The 20,990-nt window shown below is 43.8% G+C and overlaps 1 protein-coding gene and 1 non-coding gene across 2 annotated transcripts; both read right to left on the bottom strand.

Annotated features, from left to right (window-relative positions):
* Positions 1 to 7,993: 7,993 nt before the first annotated feature.
* On the bottom strand, positions 7,994 to 8,132 carry LOC123451576. The gene has a single exon (XR_006632416.1). It is a non-coding gene; the product is annotated as a small nucleolar RNA Z247 (small nucleolar RNA).
* Positions 8,133 to 17,398: 9,266 nt separating this feature from the next.
* On the bottom strand, positions 17,399 to 18,937 carry LOC123446869 (putative cyclin-dependent kinase F-2). Its single transcript, XM_045123408.1, has one exon. The coding sequence runs from the start codon at positions 18,677 to 18,679 to the stop codon at positions 17,483 to 17,485; it is 1,197 nt and encodes a 398-aa protein (XP_044979343.1). The 5' UTR covers positions 18,680 to 18,937; the 3' UTR covers positions 17,399 to 17,482.
* Between the last annotated feature and the right edge of the window lie 2,053 nt (positions 18,938 to 20,990).

Raw genomic sequence — 20,990 nt, 5'->3', positions numbered from 1 at the left:
AGAGCGATTTGAATAGGATTGGTGGAACCTCAATTCAAAAGATTCTAAAAAATCAAAATCTAACAAAGTGATGCAAAAAAAATGCAACCAAAATAATAATTAGTAGCATTGAAGGAACATAGACAAAAATAATTTGGAGCACGTCATTAAGTAAAATAAAAATACTACTCCCTCCGTTTCGGTGCATTAGGCATCTTAGAAGGCGCACTCCAACGTAGGCACACAGAGATTGGATAGAAGAAGAAATTGAATTACAGAGGAAGCCAATCACATTATTCCTTTCTCAACTAAAAATGTTCTATTAATTAGGAGACCTCTTCAAAATAAAGAAAGTGTGCCGCATAAGTTACATGCATTGCTCCTTCAATTAATAGATGGAGTCTAACTAATATGCATGCAACTAGTACTATTGTAATGTGCCTTAGTGTTTTGGGATTATTTTATTTTCGTAAGATGCCTAATGCATCGAGACGGAGGGAGTACCAAGCACCACTCGATTAATTACATAACAAGAACGAATTATGACGAGGGCAAAAGTCTTTCTTCCTCTCACTAACAAAATACATTAATTAATCATGCTTCCACCATGCCATTTGTCCTGCACTTGGATCTATTAACTAACCAGTAACACAACCAACACTGAAAATAAAAGTTACATTAAATTCCTTGGGGTCGATCACCTTCATCCTCCTCTTGAACGGGTAGATGACACGTTGTTGCATGCCACTTTATTGTGGGAGCCAACTTTCATCCCCCTCTTGAATGGACAACCCATGAACCCACAAGCTCCAAGTGGACCAATGACAAGGCCACACATTTATTATATCTAAACAAAGGTGACTTCCTTCCTATATGAGCTTCCTTTACTTGCATATGAGACATGGGTTCTACCTCAAGCCGGAATGCTACATATGCTTAGGCGTGGTGGAATCGAGCATGGATATGTGAGGAAAGAAGTCCAAGGCATGGAGGAGAAGAAAAATACTTGACAAGGAAGCTAAAATCACCATCAAATAGCTAAACCTGCTAAAAAATGCTAAGTTGGACAGTCCGACTTGGGGTCCAACCCAATGTGTGACTTTCAAAACATCCCCGGACTATGTGAGGTGATTTTAGCAAAATGTCTGACTTTTTGTCCAACACGTCGTATAATGTTAGACATAACGCGCGACATGGGCCAGATTATTTGACATGTCACAATGTCCGACATGAGTTAGAATATCTGATCTACCTGTGCGGTGAAAGGGGGCATGTGCTTTTGTACCTTTCCCCACCCACCTACTTATCTCTTCGTGGCTAGACTATATAAATCGTACTCATCCTTCATTCTCATGTTAGCAATCCATAAAATAGAACTTGAGAGAGTTTGCTCATCATATCTCCTCTTAGGAGGATCAAGGCCTCCTAATTGAAGCTGAATCCCTTTGGACTACAAAGACCTCCATATTCTTTGGACTGGAAAAGACTATCTCTCAAGACCCCATCTATCTGAGAGATTGGGGAAGAACTATCCATGTTGATGTTTATTTTCTTGTTATTCTTGGATGCAATATGCACCTTTTGCATTAACCTTGGAGGGCAATTGGTGTACCTTTGTCTTATTTGAGTGTTCTCCTCTTGCTTTCCCTTTTGATTCCCCTTGTTCATTATTTTTCACCGCAATCCACCTTGAATTCGTGAAGATTAGGCCACCCATGTGGTTTACCCCGAGGAAGTCATCAAGGACATGATCTAGCTAGATTAACACACTAAAGAAGAAAGCGCCCCACCCGAAGAGTCACATCCATACCTCCATTATTTCTCACGAGCCTGACACCAACACTAGAGGCTGCACCGACATGAAGGTCGCGAACTAGAGGACCAAACTAGAAAGGGGAGCTGTTGTAGTGCCAACAAACCTCCGGACCATAACCACATTAGCAAGAGTGGTGGAGAACAAAATACGCCCTCAATCCATCGACGTCGCCACAAATGGCACCGTCCAGTTGGGAGACATGAGTGAACCTTATTCATCGGACTGGCTCCACTAGCACCACCAATGAGGTGCCACCAAAGAAGATTGTATTGAGCACCGCCACCACCACCATCGGAAGGGCCGAAACGACTCACAACAAAAACTTACCTAAAAGCCCCAAATTGGAAAAAGCTACAACACCATCTGGTAGATATGGACCTCTCTGCACTCCCACATCCGCAAAGTCAGTGGAGGAAAACGGGGTCGCGACCTCTTGACAGAAGAGAGGTGGCAGCACAATGAATCTAGAAATCGCCTCTCCTGCGGTGTGGAGAGGAACAGATGGAAAAAGGACGTCTTCTTCTCTGCCACTTCAAGTTAGGGTGTAGCTACACCCTCTATTGGTTTCATATATTTTGAATACACCAAAATTCCTGAACAAAATTATGACCGTTGTCGCACAAATGTTATGTTGACGTGTGAAATTTGATGGTTATTTGTTGTGCCGTTTAAGAGAAACAAAAAAGAAAATTTTATCTGAATTCTATACTCGCATTTTTTCTCTACAACTTATTCTATTTGTGTGCGACACATGATATCGATTTTCCATTGATTCTATTGTGCATAACGTAGTACGTTGTTGTATTACATTTGTGATTTTTTGTATAATTTTTGGTACAATTGTTATGTTAGAAAATCTTAACTGGAGTTAAGAGGTGTAGCCACACTCTAGCTCAGCCACAACTTTCCCTTGTTTGTTCTTATCTTGGAACGTACTTTTCTGATGGACTTCTGAACTTCTGATCATTCATGCATTAAGCTGAGCTTGGGATAGGCATATTACTAAATTGGAATCTCCACTAAGCTCTTGTATTTGGTTCATTGTCCCTGAAAGTATTCTTCCACAGCTTCATGCATCGAAGATCCGACAGGTACCAACACCATACTATCATGTGTGTATATAGCTAACTTAAAGAAAATACACTATCTATTTCACAGTAAAGAAATGAAGGTGGAAACACATAGACTGAACTACATGAACAAGTCCAATTCATCTTCTAGTACGATTGTTAAATTAATAAGCACCCCCTTTGTAAACTAATATAACAACGTTTAGATCATTAAATAATGATTTAAATGCTTTTATATTAGTTTACACAGGGAGTACCCACGAAATCTGGACCAATAGGACATTTTAACCACCAATTCATCCATTACTATGGATTTCTCTTGCTTAGAACATTTGTACTATATATTTAGCGTCAATGCGGATTTTTTTAGTGCGGCCTACGTGGTACCCCTATTACAACTGTACATTGTGGGCTCGGGGATATGTGCATCGGTGGAGAATTAGTAGTTGGCCAAGCGTTCAAAGCTTAATCTTCTGCTCCTAAAACTAGTAATATGTTATGTGAATTTTCATGTGTCCATATCTTATCAGACTCGGACAACTAGTGTAGACCCATCACGTGTGAGCTGCCCTCTCTGCCAGGAGTCATTAGGATGCACGACACGATGAATTACCTAAACAAGTACTCCCTTTGTCACAGTTTAGAAGGAATGCACGTGTATCTAGGTCGTCGATTTAACTTATATAAAATATATTGTTTAACATAAAAATTATATCATTAGAAAATAGAACATGTAAATTTTTTAATGATATATTTTTTGTAATATATGCCTCTCATTAAGTTGGTTAAATTGACGAACTAGGTACATGTGCCTGACTTGTAAACTGAGAAGGAGGGAGTAATAAACTTCAGTTTTAGCATGCTCATTGTAATTTAATGCATCGGTTTCATGCAGAGTTGCACTTCTATTTTAACATCTCATTCACTCTTCGTTTGTTATTCTTGAATTTCAAAATCTGGATATTAAACGAACAAGAGACTATTTCACTACCTTCTCACACCGTCGTCAAACTGAATCCAAACGGTTTAACTGTGTGCAGACCGCTGTAGAATTTGGTTGGAAGCATTAAACCCCTCGTCCAGGCTACATCTCATTATATAGGGGAATTTCCTTGGCTTACAAGTTGTGGACTATCGTTAGGATACGTCCAAGTACATCACGAGATAAGAGGAAGAGTTTAAACTAGAGATTTAACAGGAGTCCTCATCTATCTATCTTGTTTAACACTCCCCCTCAATCTAAACTCTATGGTGATTTGCCAAGGTTGAGATTGTACTTGAAATCATCTAACCGTCTCATTGTGAGAGGTTTTGTAAAGCCATTAGCAGGTTGATCACCTGTTGGTATAAACCGTATGTCAAGTAGCTTACATGCTACTCTTTCTCTGACAAAGTGAAAATCAACTTCAATGTTCTTGGTACGTGCATGAAACACGAGATTAGCTGAGAGATAAGTTGCACCAATGTTGTCAGACCACAATCTCTTAGCTTGTGGAACTTTAATCCCAAGTTCATGAAGCAATGTATGAATCCACATTACTTTGGTTGTAGCATTTGCTAACGCCTTATATTCAGCTTCGGTGCTTGACCGTGAGATTGTAGCCTGTTTTCTTGCACTCCATGACACAATATTTGTTCCCAAAAAACAGCAAAGCCACATGTAGATCTTGTGTCATCAGCACAACCTTCCCAATCTGCATCAGAATAAGAGTCACAAGCAGTGAAGGGTACTTGACAATCTGAAGTCCAAGTCCCTCTGTAAACTTGAGATACCTCAGAATCCTCTTAACTACAGTCCAATGAGCTGTAGTGGGAACATGTAGATATTGACATACTTTGTTAACAAAGTAGGAAATTTTAGGACGTGTAAGTCACATACTATAAAGCACCAACAATGCTTCTATAATTTGTTGCATCCTCTGAACCAACAGCTTCTCCACTTTCAATTGTAAGTTTTTCTGAAGTAGAGATAGGAGTGCTGACTGACTTATAGTTTTCCATACCTACTGTTCGAAGAATATTAGAGGTATATGTTTCCTGTGTGAGAAGTATGCCATCCTTTATTTTTTAACTTCTATTCCAAGGAAGCAGTGAAGATCCCCAAATCTTTGAGAGCAAACTCTAGTTTCAAATCTTTAAGAAGACAAGTAGTGGCATCTTAACTTGAACTAGCAACAATTATGTCATCAACATAGACAAGAACAAATATGATAATGTTGTTCTTACTATAAAAGAATAGTGAGGTATGTGCCTTTGATGGTGTAAACCCAAGGTGTTGTAGTTGTGTGCTCAACCTTGCGTACCGGGCTCTTGGAGCCTACTTCAACCCATATAAGGCTTTATCCAGTTTACACACATAATGATGCATACTTTTACTTTCATACCCTGGTGGTTGACGCATGAACACCTCTTCATCAAGAACACCATGAAGGAACGCGTTCTAAACATCTAGCTGTCATAAACTCCAACCTCTGGATATAGCAACAAACAACACAAGACGAATAGTAGTTACTTTAATAATAGGACTAAACGTATCCTCATAATCAATACCAAACCTTTTCTTAAAGCCTTTTGCAACAAGTATAGCCTTGTATCTGTCTATGCTTCCATCAGCTTTTCTCTTGATTTTATATACCCACTTACAATCAATCACATTATTACCCCTCTTTGGTGGTACTAAATGCCAAGTTTTATTCTTAATGAGTGCATCATATTCAACATCCATAGCCTTCTTCCAATCCTTGTGAGCAAGAGCATCATGCAAATGTGTTGGTTCACCAATGCTTGTAAGAAAGGCACATTTAGTTTTATCATACCTTATCGTACCATCAGTGTACTATTTGGAATTTACAATACCTGACTGAGACCTTGTGTGACGACGATGAACATTAGATGTTGTTGTTTGCATCGCTAGGATCACTACCATAGTATCACCAGAAGTAGGATTAGACAGATGGGTTGATGGCTCTAGACGTGAGTGCATCGGAGAACCAGCAGTTCACTCCGCACGATGTCTCTTGGTTCATGCACAACCCCATCAGGCGGAGTTGTAGTGCCACACGAACCATTAGCACCAACACTTGGGCTGGAGGGTTCTGCAGCTAGGCTGCCGACCATCGGCTCATGCTCTGAAACCTCATGTGGTTCAGCACTAGCAGCATCTGAAACTTTTTCTAAAACCTTCTGTGATTCAGTACTGGAAGCATCTGTATACACAACATCACACTTGTTTGCACAATCATCATTAGATTCAGAATGATTAATGGAATTTGACACATGATCAGCTCTATTTAGTTCACCCCGTGATCAGAAAGAAGACAAATTCCGGCACGTAAATGTGCTCCTGCATTGGGACGAAGTTTAGCAAAAGGAAAGAGTGTTTCATGAAAAGCAACATCTCTAGAAATATAGATACGACCTGTAGAGACTTCAAGACACTTGTATCCTTTGTGAAGATTGCTATAACTGAGGAGTACACATTGTATGGAACGAAACTCAAGTTTGTGGCAATTATAGGGATATAAATTTGGGTAGCAAGCACACCCAAAAATCTTGAGAGAGTTGTAATCAGGTTTCTGATGAAACAACCGTTCCAAAGGAGTGGTGTTACCAATGACTCTACTAGGAAGGTGATTGATGAGTAATGTGGCTATGATGTATGCTTCATACCAATATTTGAGAGGCATGGATGCATGGGCTAACATAGAGAGACTAACTTCGACAATATGACGATGTTTCCATTTGACAGAACCATTTTGTTGATGGGCATGAGGACAAGAGACATGATGAGCAATAGCAATGCTACGAAAGGAGTTGAGCTTCTCATCCTCTCCTCCCAGTCACTCTGGAATGCAAGTATTTTTTATCAAATTATCTCTCAAGAAGTTTTTGAAACTCTTGAAAAATACAGAAAACTTCAGATTTGAACTTAAGCAAATATATCCAAGTGAATTTGTTGTAATCATCAATGAAGCTAACATAATATTTCCTTCTTCCAAAGGGATCTCTTGCATGACCCCAGATATCACTAAAAATAAGCTCTAAAGGAGCGTGAGAAACACTATTTGATACATGATAGGGAAGTTGGTGACTCTTGGCACATTGACAAGCTACATAACAGACTCATTGTGTGGACTATATGATAATGATAGATTGTCTCTACTAACTACTTGCTTAACTATAGCTGAAGGTTGATGTCCTAATCTTTGATGCCACCTTGCCAAGGAAGGCTTGATGACGGAGTGAACTTGATGTTGACGACGCTTGTGGGTAAAGACTCTTGATGTGATAGGGTACAGTCCGCCAATGCATCCACCATGGTGGATTAGCTCCCTCGTTGCCCGATCCTTGATAAGAAAATAGGCGGAGTGTGTCTCAAAGAAAACATTATTGTCATAGGTTAGATGAGACACGGAAGCTAAGTTTTTATCAGCTTCTGGAACATGAAGGCCATCTTTCAATACTAGATCACGTTTAAAATTAGGGGAATTAATAGAAGCTTGAGCAATATGAAAAATTTCCATACCTCCACCACTTTATGTGTGAATCTCATCATTGCCGATGCACTTCTCCGGAAGAGCAAGATTTTCTAGCTCGTTCGTAACATGGTCTGTAGCACCAGAGTCTGCATACCAGACTGAACTAGTATGACAAATTACCATACCTCCACCACTTGATGTGTGCATCTGATCATTGCCGATGTACTTCTCCCGAAGAGCAAGCTTTTCTAGCTCGTTCGTAACATGATCTGTAGCACCAGAGTCTGCATACTAGACTGTATCACCATCGCCACCTCCTTGTTCCCGGATGGCTGCAGCAGCATGTCTTGCATAGGGAACATAATCCTCATCAAAACGATGCCAGCAGTCGAGTACCTCAAGACCCTGCTTCTTGCAGAGTTGGCACCTGGTTCGGCGGCTGTTGGAGTCACCATGAGTGTTGTTGTTGATGTAGTGCCCACTGCCGCCAGCGCTACTACCAGAGCGCCCACCTTGGCCCTGGTAGTTGTCGCGTCCTTGTCCATCGTTGTTGTTGCCGCGACTCTGTCCACGTCCACGGCCACGTCCCCGAGATGCAGTATTGGCAGAAGACCGACGGATGTTCATACCTTGGAGCAGGCCGAGACGAGCATCGAAGCTTAGAAGCTGACTATACAACTCCTGAACTGTGACTGGCCCGATCTGTGCAGCAAGCGCCGATACCACGGGGTTGTAGTCGATGTCGAGGCCGGCGAGGATGTGGGAGGTGATATCCGCATCGCTGAGCGGAGGACCAGCATAGGCGATCTCATCTATGAGAGCCTTAATTTTTGCAAGATATTCTTACATAGTTAGATTACCTTTCTGCAGATTATGGAGAGCAATCCTCGTGTTGATGGATTGAGCAGTAGTTTGTGCAGCAAAGACAGCATGAATTGCACTCTATACCTCGACCGGTGTCTGAAGCATCACGACATGTGCGAGTATCTCGCGGGAGAGGGATCCCATGAGGTACCCCTGGAGTTTCTGCTGTTGTGCGAACCAGAGGGAGCGAGCATAATTGACGATCTGCTCCTCCTTCCCGTCCTTGGTGATGGTGAGCGTGGCCGGCGGAACCGGACTCTTCGCGTCGAGGTAGTGTTCCATCTGTGCGCCCTTTATCTGGGGCAGCACGATGGCCTTTCATAGCAGGAAGTTGCTCCTCGTGAGCTTCTCTGATGGTGGGGAACTGAGAGTCATGGTGAAGGTGTTGTTGGAGGGCGCAAAGGTGGAGGAGGAAGCCATGGCGAGCGTATTGGGCGCGGTGGCTAGCATGGACGCGACGAACGACATGAACTCTCGATAGCTAGATGCGATCTCCTTTGATCTAAGAAAGAGATGCTCTGATTATCATGTAGAATTTGGTTCGAAGCGTTAAACCCCTCGTCTAGGACGCATCTCATTATACAGGAGAATTAACTTGGCTTACAAGTTGTGAACTATCGCTAGGATACGTCCAAATACATCGCGAGATAATAGAAAGAGTTTAAACTAAAGATTTAATAGGAGTCCTCGTCTATCTATCTTGTTTAACAACCGCTTCTCCATAACAAATAAGGTCTGACATGATTAATTGGATGTGACAGATGCACAAGCTCTTGTGCGTGGTGCAGTCCACCTCCTGACTACCAGCATACATTGGCCAGGAGGTGAAGAGTGGTTAAAAGATGAGATAATAGCACTGCGGATCCTAGAACTTGCACACAATGTGATGGTTTGATCCTAAAACTAGCAAAGTGCACCTATTTCATCCTAGAACTTGCTCCTCTTGTGCACTTTTAGTCCACAGCCAATCACAACGCGCCAAGTGGACAGAGTGGGGGCAGTGTTGGTTGTTTTGCAAAGTAGCCCTTCCCTTTGTCAGTTATTAGTGTGTTGTTGCTATCTGAGAAACACCTGTATTTAATAAACCTAGTAACTACTGTTGGAATGACGGGAGTAGTGTCTCTTTCTCCCTCATGTGGCCGGTGCTTCCTCTCTGTTCTTTCGTTCTTCTCCCTCGTGCGCCCCCTTTTCCTCTTTGTTCTTTCCCTCTGCTTCCTCGTGCGCGGCAGCTTATCTTCGGGTCATGGCGTCGCCGGAGTTCTTCGGCGGCCGGGAACCGCCTGCATCAACACACCTCGTCCGGCCGCACTCTGTGTACCCCCAAGATTACGGTAGGTCTCTTCTCCCTCGTTATCTCCTCCTCTCTCTTTGGTTTGCTGTTGTTGGTGCTGCTGATTCATGCTTAGCTTAGTATAACATATGTTGTTGTACATCTGATTCATGCTATTCTCTGGTGAGAAGAAGAGTTGTTGTGTAACATATGTTGTACATCTGATTATGGATTTAGGTTAGGGTATTAAGGCAGGCAGCTGTTCTTGTGTTGTTGTGTGTTTCATTTTTTGTTAGATCTGGTGAGAAGAAGAGTTGTTGTGTTGTTGTGTAACATATGTTGTTGTGTGTTTCATTTAGGTTAGTGTATTTAGGCAGGGAGCTCTAGTTTTAAGTGAATTTTGCCATGTTTGGATGCAGTGTGTGATTCATTAATGGGAAAAAGTGTTCGCACTCCTTTTTTCACACTGGAAATTGAGCATGGTGGCATTTTCCTAGGAGCAGTAAGTGAACTTGTGTGTTACAACTCTTCTGTGGAGGTGCTGGACTATTTAGATAATGGCAACTTCAGTTATGCATTACTAGAAGAGCACCTAAACTGGTTGGGATATCCTAAGAATCACCACATCATCTACCGGTGCTTGCCTAACAAGAAAATATGTGATGGCCTGGTGAGAATTACAGGTGATGAGGATCTGCAGCAAGTGATCAGAGCTAGTGCTAATAATAAAGTTCTTGTAATAATGGTTGAGCATTCAGATTTCATCAGTAATTTCAGGCAAGATTTGATATTGAAGGAGCCATCATTTGAAAGCCCTGTTAGAGTGGCCAACTATTCTGTTGATGCAAGCAATTCAGGCACCATCATTTGTTTGAATGTTGATAATCCAATTTCAGAGGTTGCAGAAGCTAGCACAGAAGCAGACAATTTGCTTAATGATGCTACAAATCTTGTTACTGATGTTGTACACACACATGTGCTTAGTGAAGTTGCAGAGCCAAACTTACTGTCTGATGCTGGTGCAGAGCCAAACTTACTGACTGAAGCTCGTGCAGAGCCAAACTTACTGTTAGATGCTGGTGCAGAACCAAACTTGCTGAATGATGTAGGTGCAGAGCAAAACTTGTTGACTGATGCTTTTGCAGACTCAAACTTGATGAATGATGCTGCCCATCCTTTGCTGACTGATGTTGTGTTGTTGGAAGAATCAGATATGAATGATAGTGATTATGACATTCATGATGGAGATGATGATCTATATGAAGACAACATTGACTATGATGTTGATGAAGAAGCTGAGCCAAATGTGGAAGATGTTGAGCCTGACTATTTACTTGAAGATGAAGATCTGAACCTCTTCATTGAACAACAAGAACAACTTAAGTACAAGTTCATAGCATTCAATGCAAAGGTGGACATGAAATGCCCTGTTTTTACTGTGGGTATGGTATTTGCTGATGTGGTTGAGATGAGAAAAGCTTTAACTGCATATGCAATAAGAAACAGAGTGCAGATTAGGAAGGTGAACAATGACAGGATAAGGTTAGAGGCAATTTGTCAGCCAGGGTGCCCATGGATTGTCAAGGCTGGCAATGATAACAGGACTGGAGGATTTGTGATCAAGGCATTGAATCCATTGCATTTGTGTCAAAAGAAATGGAAGTTAAAGGATTTGACAGCTACATTCCTGTGCATGACATTCATTCAAGAATTCGGAGATGACCAGAAGATGTCACTTGGAACATTTGCAAGGAAAATAACTAAGGAGTTTAATGTTACTCCTAACAGATGGAAGTTAGCTAGGGCTAGAATACAAGCACTTAAGAAAATCCATGGTGATGAGGAAGAATAGTTTAGTAGGCTATGGGATTATGGCCATGAGTTAAGGAGAAAAAACCCTGGCTCTACATTTCTTCTGACAACTACACTGGTGAAAGATAAAAAATTTCCATTGGGCAGGAAATGTTTGAAAACATTGTACTAGTCATATGATGCATGTAAGAGAGGGTGGCTAAAAGGTTGTAGACCCATTCTATTTATTGATGGTTGTCACATGAAAACAAGATTCAAAGGAGTTCTTCTTAGTGCTGTTGGAATTGATCCAAATGACTGCATTTTCCCCATTGCAATGGGATGGGTGGAAGTAGAATGCACTGGTTCTTGGGAGTGGTTCCTGACAACTTTAAGAGATGATCTGAACATCACCAACACTGCTCCTTTCACAGTAATGAGTGATAAACAGAAAGGATTAATCAATGCAGTGCACAAAGTTTGGCCAGATTCAGAACACAGGTTTTGTGTGAGGCATATTTATCAAAATTTTAATGAGAAGCACAAAGGAGAGGTACTGAAGCAAGATTTGTGGGCCATTGCAAGATCACCAAACAAGGTTAAGTGGAGAGAGAACTGCCAGAAAATGGATGATCACTGCCCAGGTGCCTTCCATTGGACTGAAAGACTTGAGGCAAAGACCTGGTGCAAGTCATTTTTCAGTACATTTCCCAAATGTGATATTCTGTTGAACAATAACTCTGAAGTGTTTAACAGCTACATCCTGGATGGGAGAGAGATGGCAGTTCTTAGTATGCTTGAATATATCTTCTACAAGATCATGCATAGGATAGTTAGTAAACAAAGGGAAGGTATAGAAAAGTGGACAGGGCATAGAATATGCCCAAAGATAAGGAAGAAATTAGAGAAAAACACCGAGTTTGCTGCAAAATGCCATGTATCAGAAGCTGGCCAACAAATCTTCAAAGTTCAGTCTGGTAACTCTAGCTACACAGTGGACCTTAGCAAGCACACATGTGAATGCATGAGATGGTTGTTGTCTGGGGTACCATGTGGACATTCCATAGCTTGTTGCAGAGAGGAGAGGATTGACCCAGAGACAATGGTTCATGATTGCTATACAGTTCAAACATATCTGAAGGCATATGGATACACTCTTTTCCCTCTTGCAGACCCAAAGGATTGGCAAATACAGAATGCTTACAAAGTGCATCCACCAGTGTTTACTAAACAGTTGGGAAGGCCCAAGAAGAACAGGAAGAAGACACCAGAGGAGAAGATTAAACATGGTGTAAAGGTGTTGAACAGGAAGGGTGTTTCAATGCACTGCTCAATTTGTGGCAGAGCAGATCATAACAGGAAGGGGCACTACAAATGAAAAGAAGCTCTCATTGAAGAGGGAGTGGAGGTGGTTGATGAAACTTATGATGACCCATCATTCCTACAGGTATATTGAACTTAAACTGAACATTTAACTTGCACCTCATATTACACTGAAACTGAACATTTAACTGTACTTCATATTTGCAGAACATCTACCCCAACCAGGCAGATCCTCTTTTGGATCCAATTGAATCACCAACAAGTATGGTCTACAACATGGCTCATAGGGAGATTGCTAGAAGGCCTCCTAATAGGTTTCATGGTCCACTACCATAGCAATCAGCTTTTGTTGCTTCTGCTGGGGCTGCAATACCCCAGCCTAGGGTCACTACAGAAATGAGTGCTGCAAGGCTGACCAGGGCTACCACAACAATTGAGATAGGTCAAACATCTCAATCTTCTGCAAGAGCAAGGAGAAGGGCAAGAGGAGCTGGTGCAGGTGGAGGTGGAGGTAGAGCAAGAGGAGCTGGTGGAGGTGGAGGTAGAGCAAGAGGAGCTGGTGCAGGTGGAGGTAGAGCAAGAGGAGCTGGTGCAAATGGATGTAGAGCAAGAGGAGCTGGTGCAGGTGCAGGCAGGGCAAGAGGAGCTGTTGCATGCCCAGTTAATCCAACAGGAAGCAGAGGAAGGGGAGCATTTTCATCAGGAACAACAACTGGAAGGGGAACCGGGGCATACTGGCTCCTCTTTAGAGAGGATAGCAGCATCCCTGATCTTAATGCTCTTCTTGAAGATATGGTGCCTCCAACTGTTTGATTTGATGGAAGTTGTATGTGTCATCTTTTGCAAGCCCTACTATGGTGTAACATAATGGATTTAAGAAATGCCTTTTGGAAGCCCTACTTATGATGTAACCACTAAACATGTTACTGTGGGTAAAAAAGTTGGAATGATGGTCCTAGGTTGTTAAGAAAAAGTTGCAATGATGCTCCTAGTGTGTTGAGCAAAATTAGAATGCAAAAATAAAACTATGAAAATCAAGCTTGAATGAAAAAAGTGTTTTGCAAGCCCTACTATGTGGGAAAAAGTGTTTTGCAAGCCCTACTATGTGGGAAAAAAATAGAAACAAAGAGAATGCAAAAATAAAACTATGAAAAAAAGCTTGAATGAAAAAAGTGTTTTGCAAGCCCTACTATGTGGGAAAAAATAGAAAGAAAGAGAATGAAAAAATAGAAAAAAGTGTTTTGCCTGGGGCTTGAACCCAGGACCTGTAGTTTGCAAGATAGAGTGCAATGCCAGTAGAATAGGAGTAGTGATTTGTTAGGCTACTGCCTTATGTTGTAGTAGAATAGGAGTAGTGATATGTCCCCACTAGCACTATCGCCCTGTTGTATTTATTACCACCGCTAACACAGCCCAATCCCCGTTACCACTCGTCGTTACTCTATCCTATCCACCACCGAACCCACCGCCAGCCATTGCCGCCGTCGCCATGGAGAGCAGAGTCTTGGCTGGCAGAAGGCAATCGAAGATCTCGCCGGCAACCACGTGCAGCTACGTCAACAGTATGGGGAGATCGCGCGCTGGTTCCCATCTGTGCAGATGATGAGGAACCATGTCCGCGGCCTTGTGAAGGTCATGACGGAGGCTGAGAAGCTCCGTGCATTCCCCGGCGGCGAGAGCATCCCTGCCGCTACCGTCCTCCTCTGGGCAATGCGGGAGGTGACGAACTCCAACGACCCCCGCCAGCGGGCCCGCTGGTGGATGTACCGCTCATCCACCACGCCGCCGGTGCCGGATAATGAGCGTGTTGCTTCGAGGGCAGAGCACGTCGCCGACGTCGTCATTGCTATGCCAGCGCCAATCAACAATAGGTACTGGGACCGCCTGCATCCCTCTATCCTATTGGCGCCGTCAAACGATTCCGACGACGAGTCTTCTGACGCCTTCGTCCTCCTCTCTGATGATGAGGAAGAGGCAGAGGTGGAGATGATCGGGTCAGTCGTCGCCGCAGTCGAGGGGGACAAAGATATCCCTATTGATGTCGAGAAGCTGCCGGATGTTCAAGAAGCTGCTCTCACTGTCAAGGACGAAGTTCAGGATGACGACGAGTTACTGTCAGACAGGAAGAAGAGGCCCATCCCTGTCAAAGTGCGCCGCTCCGAGCGTCTGAAGAAGATGAAGAAGATGCAGGAGTGAAGAAGATGCAAAAGTGAAGAAGATGCAGGAGTTACTGTTAGGTATGCTGTTATATGATAGCATATAAGTTAGAAATATTCAGTGATCTGTAGGTTAGGTGTGCTCATATATCTGAAAGCACATAAGTTACAAATATTGGGTGATCTCTAGTTTAGGTATGATGCTATATATGACAGCATATAAGTTAGAAATCTTTTGGACTCACTGTTAAGGTTATGTTATGAGGATCCTCTGGTTATTTCTATTGATATAAGTAGCAATGCATGGCTACTCTTGTTTCATTCTGCATGTGTATACATTGCTTCTTCTTGTGGTCCAATTATAAGTAGCAATGTGGTCCACTTATAAGCAATGTGGTCCACTGATAAGCAAAGTGACTATATGGCAGCATGTGTAGTTAAGTAAAAACAAATTAAGTTCATTGCAAATAACAAATCATTCTTCTGGATAAACATAAAGCATAAGAATTCAGCAAATAACACAGTTACATGATATAGGTTCACCAAATAAGCCAACATTACTAAGGTCTCAACAAATAATACATCCATTCATCACTCAAATTCATCTAATATCTCCCTGACCTTCCTTATCTTTGATTTTGTCTCTTCCTTATGCTTGAATAGGTCACCAATCATGTACTCTAATTTCTTTTTCTCTTTCTTCAACTCATCCCTCTCTTACATCACTTTGTCCATCTCTTGCATTACCTCATCCCTCTCTTTCATTGTTTTTCCCTCTCCTGGTTCATGAGCTCAAGCACTTGCTTAATCAGCTCAAGCTCTTTCTCTGCCTTAGCCCTAAATACCTGATGAATATTTGTGGCAGATTTGTCTGAAATCTTCTTCTTCTCTAACTCTTCCTTTAGGTCACTAAGAGCAATCTGTGTGTTTCCTAGCTGAGCCAATGCTTGCTCTTTGTCAGCTACCATCTTAGCGAAATCAAGCTTGAAAAACCTTAGATCTTTTTCCATCTTCTCCTTCTCTTTCAGCACCTTAAAAATTCCTTCTGCATTTGCAAGATCATCAGAAAGCCTAGTCTTGTTCTCATCTTCATACATGTCCCACAGCCTACCCAGTGTAGTCTTCAACTGAGGAGGCCACTCTGGGTCAACCCACTCCACATATCCACATTTAGGTCATTCCTACAAAATACAAAAAAGAAAGACATTTCAGTTATTTGAATAAGGTGGCTTAAACATTATCTAAATTATCTGAATAACTTATCTGAAAGATCTTTCTCTAACTTATATGAATTAAACATTCTGACTATTACTAACATAAATAAACATTCTGTTACTAAGACAAAAAACCTGATTCACTATCTGAATAATTAACATTCTGTTATCTGACATTTTGCTATCTGAAACCATATATAGGAATAACATCTTTTGCACATTGCTAAGATAGATAAAACCTGATTCATTATGAACAAGGTTACATGAAAACATTATGTGCACAAGCTGTACATCTCAGCTACATAAACAAGTTTTGAACAAGCAGAGTATAGAAAATTTCTGTAGATCTGATAGTCCACTAACCTTTTGTGCACAACCTAACAACCTTCTGTCACTATCCACTGACTGAAAGGCAACATATTTCTCACAAATGGCTTGATGTTCACATCTAGCACTTAGATCTCTAGCTAGGCCTGTCCATTCCACGCATAAAATGCTTGGAGGAGCCTAAAATGGAATCTGGTGAGGAAATCCCCAATGTCCAAACCCTAAATGAAGGAGGAGGAGAAGCACATGAGCTAACCGGGCTGCTGATGTCGCTGTCCGAGGAGGAGGAGTATGATCCCTCGCTCCAGGATACCATTGGTGCTCGCGCGGACCTTCTTGGGGAGAAGAACAGAGGGGAGAAAAAAAGAGGGGCAGCGACGAGAGTGTGAGAGGGGCACCGACGGGAGTGTGAGGCCACTCGGGGTAAGTAAGCACAGACAGGAGCCGGGCTTTAATTAATTCAGGTGCTATTTGAAACGGTCTGGGTGTTCATTAATAACTGACAAAGGGAAGGACTACTTTGCAAAACAACCAAGGCTGCCCCCACTCTGTCCACTTGGCGCGCTGTGATTGGCTGTGGACTAAAAGTGCACAAGAGGAGCAAGTTCTAGCATGAAATAGATGCACTTTGCTAGTTTTAGGATCAAACCATCACATTATGTGCAAGTTCTAGGATCCAAGTGCTATTACCTCTTAAAAGATGCTTGTACACAGATGTGACAGAAAAGTAGACCCATGTAGCAGAATATATAGCTACTATGCATTTCACATAGGCATGCATGGCAGTGGCAACGCCTGCTAATGACGCTAGCTCAGACTGAGGCTCCGCCCGTGACCTCCTGGCTGCACAGATCGCGAGGCGAAACGGCGGACATGATAAAGGGTACCAGGTAGCTCGTCCAACAATAGAACTTTGCGTATCATCAATTCAAGATTTTGAACAAAAACACACAAATCGTGCATTATAAGTCTGTAATTCAATTCATGAAATCGATAAAGAACATGTTATCATGCCAGCACTCTAATGGATCTCTCAACACTACATCACAATTTACACAGCTCTGATTCTCTGAATGTGTGTTTGCACAATGACACATACAGTACCATTCAGAAAAGCAGGCCAACACAACAGTAATGGGCGATCAAGTTCTACTTGATGGCTCATCCAAGCACAGTTACATCTGGATAGTTTAATTAGACTCGTTGAGCTGCGTTCCACACGGCAAGTGGAATTTTGAGGAGATTCTTCTCTGGCATGGCCGGCGGGATGAACTTGATCCTTGGCGCCTTCTTTTTCGGAAACGACAAATTGTCGACCTTTGCAGCTGAACGAGGAGCAGCGAACCATGGGCGCTTCAGCGCGGTGGCTGCCGTCAGTCGCTTGTCGGGGTTGCACGTGAGGAGCCCTTGCAACACCTGGAATCCTTCCTCGGACAGCTTCTCTTCAGGGAACAAATCCCGCAGCCGGCTGTGCTTGTGCCCCGGCAGTAGCAGTCGTAGCGCCTTGACGGTGAACGGCAGGGACGTAAACCCCGGCCACGTCCTCTCGTCCGGCGTCCCGAGCAAGCGGAAGATGCTCCAGAGCTGGATGATCTCACTGGCTGTCGCGTCGTCATCGTCATCGTCATCGTCATCGTCGCCGAGGAACAGCGTCTTGCCGGTGAGCATCTCGGCCATGACGCACCCCAGAGACCACGTGTCCACGAGCGCGTCGTAGTCCCTCTTCCCCAGGAGCATCTCGGGCGCCACGTAGAACGGCGTGCCGGCCTGGGCGTACGGCGGCAGCTCGGACATGGAGATCGCCAGCCCAAAGTCGCAGATTTTGACGAGTTCGCAGTCTTGGCCAACGAGGATGTTGCCGGGCTTGATGTCGCGGTGGACGACGTGGCGGTCGTGCATCTTGCTGGCACCGGTGAGGAGCTTCCACATAATGGCGCGCACCGTGGACTCCGGGAGCGGCGGGCCACCGCGCCTGTTCCGCAGGAACTTGTGGAGGCTCGGTGCGCCGATGTACTCCATGACGAGGCCGAAGGCGCCATTGGCCGGGTCGCGCACCAGGCCCTCGAAGCCGACGACGTACGGGTTCCCGTCGCAGGCCTCGAGGAATCGGCCCTCCCGCAGAAGCTCGGCGGCGGCGGGGGGCTGCTGGGACCCGTCCGGCCAGTTGAGGTACTTGATGGCGACGATCTTGCAGGTGTCGCGGTGGCGCGCCAGGAGGACGCAGCCGAAGCCGCCCTCTCCGAGGCAGGTCTCCTCCTCGTACTCCGCGGCGCTCCTGATCTCGGTGCGGCTCCTCTTGCAGCACGGCGGCGATCTTTGATGTTGAGTCTTCGTCGTCGTTGTGAAGTGGCCGGCATCGAGGACGGCGGCAGGCCGCTTGCGGGCGGCCATCGCGCTAGCCCGACGGACGAACAACTTGGGTTGCTGGAGAGGAGATGCGCACGCGGTGGAGGCGAGGGCGATTGAAGCAGGGGATCGACGGAGGGAGGGGAGATGGTGGGTGACGGGCCGATCGATCGACGCGATTGGGCGTGGAAATACCACGAGAGCGACCTCGATCTGGAGTCGGATTCAAAATCGAGCCCTAGGCCTAGGCAGGCCGCCCGCGTTTTCGAAGCACCGGTTAGCTGTGCACAGCAGGCACGACGCTGTTTGGGGGTCTGAAAGCCTTTTTTTTTTAAATGATAATTTCCACAAGTGTCCCATCTCTATACTTCGTTCACATGTTTTAATCTTTTTCTGTTCTGTTTTGCATAAATCTTGATAATTTTTAACGATTTAAAAAAAATATATGTTAATGACGTATCATATTTTTATAAAAGGAAACAACAATAATTACAAAAGAACCAAGCACCTTGTGAACAAGAGCTTGGTCAAATATCAACACCCACACCGATGAGAAATTGAAGCCTACTCTCTCGCTAATCTATCTAGACTCTCAGCTCTAGCCGTCCTCCACTCATCGATCTAGCCGATGATCATCATCTTGAGCTGAGCGGGATCCACCTGTTGTGCCGTCCTGTCGAACACTCTAGCGTTACGTTGCTTCCATATTGCCCACACGAAATTGAAGTGTCACGAGGCGTAGTGTGTTATGTGGGGGTTAGAGCGTTCGCCCACACGATCCGCAACGTGTAGTTGCCAACTGCGTCGTATGGATGAACCAGTCCTCACACACACAGAGACATCACCGAGTCCACGTCGCGTGGGTGAGTTGCTCTTCACCCACACAACGCTCGTACGATGATAGATAACAACTAGTGTTGGGCATATGTGACAATTAGTTAATTACATATGATAACTATGATTGACTATACATGACAACTATGGTTGGACCACACATGGCAACTACTCCCTTAGTCTCGTAATATAAAAGCATATTTTACACTAATGTAATGTCAAAACACTCTTATATTACGAAACAAATGGAGTAGTTAATTACACATGGCACGTATGGTTGCACATACATGATAATTATGGGTTGACCATTGTCCCCATTGGAAATTCTCTAGGAATTCTCTTTTTGTCATCAAGCTGCTTCATCCTGGCATGTACTTTAGGAGATTGTCCTTAAGCACTGAAATGAGCATACTGATGAATCTATCCACCACTACTAAAATCAAGTCCTTAAGTCGGTGTTTCATACAGATGAAATGAGCATACTGATGAATCTATCCACCACTACTATAAAATCAAGTCCTTATGTTCAGATAGATGCATCACTTCCACAAATTGCATGCTTATATGGCACCAAGAAATGTTAGGAATTAGAAGTGTCTGGAACAATCTAGGGTAAGGGGCATGCTCTGGATGTTTAATTTGCACATATGACAATCACAGACATATGCAATTACATCTTGTTTCATCCCTACACAATGGAACAACACGTGTAATCTCTGATAAGTTGCATTTTCACTAGACTGCCCCCTAGTTCAGACTTATGGAAAGCCTCTATCAGCTCCCGTCTAAGATTAGTAGGGCTACAAACCAAAATTTTGTTTTTGTGACAGAGAATGCCATTTTAAAATGTGAAATCGATTTGATATCCGCCGTTACTGCCAATTCAAATATAATTTTTGTCCTCTTTTGGACATTCTGATAAGACTTGACTGCATTGATGTGTTGGGGAACGTTGCATGGGAAACAAAAAAAATTATATGCACATGCAAGATATATCCATGCAGATGCATAGCTACGAGAGGGGGACTGTACTACATACCATTGTAGATCGCTAAACGGAAGCGTATATAACGCGGTTGGTGTAGTCGTACTCTTCACGATCCAATCGCGATCCAGCGCCGAACGGACGATACCTCCGCGTTCAGCACACGTGCGGCTCGACGACGTCTCCGCCTCCTCGATCCAGCGAGCGAGGGTGGAGCAGTAGATGGGTTATCAACGAGCACGACGACATGGTGGAGATGGTGGTGGAGCTATCCCGGTAGGGCTACGCTGAGGGCTACCGAAACCGCGAAGGGGGCGAGAAAATGATCTAGGGAGAGAGAGCGGCCCAAGGACTTGGTGTGTCCTCCTGGGGTGCCCCTCCCCTCTATATATAGGTGGAGGGGCATGGAGAACATCCCTTCCAAGCCCTAGGGCACAGTCAAGGGGGGAGGTGGAATCCTAGTCCTCCTCCTTCCCTTCCATACAAAGGTGGACTTTCCACCTTTCCCAACAGCATGGGCCTTGAGGGACTTGTGTG

This window comes from Hordeum vulgare, chromosome 4H (assembly GCF_904849725.1).
Source record: "Hordeum vulgare subsp. vulgare chromosome 4H, MorexV3_pseudomolecules_assembly, whole genome shotgun sequence".
In the NCBI taxonomy this organism is placed as follows: Eukaryota; Viridiplantae; Streptophyta; class Magnoliopsida; order Poales; family Poaceae; genus Hordeum; species Hordeum vulgare.
The sequence above is the reverse complement of the archived record's forward strand: the minus strand, read 5'-3'. Positions and strand labels throughout refer to the sequence as shown.

Excerpts from the sequence above, each read along its gene's own strand:
- LOC123446869 (XM_045123408.1), bottom strand. The coding sequence starts at position 18,679 with ATGGCCGCCCGCAAGCGGCCTGCCGCCGTCCTCGATGCCGGCCACTTC.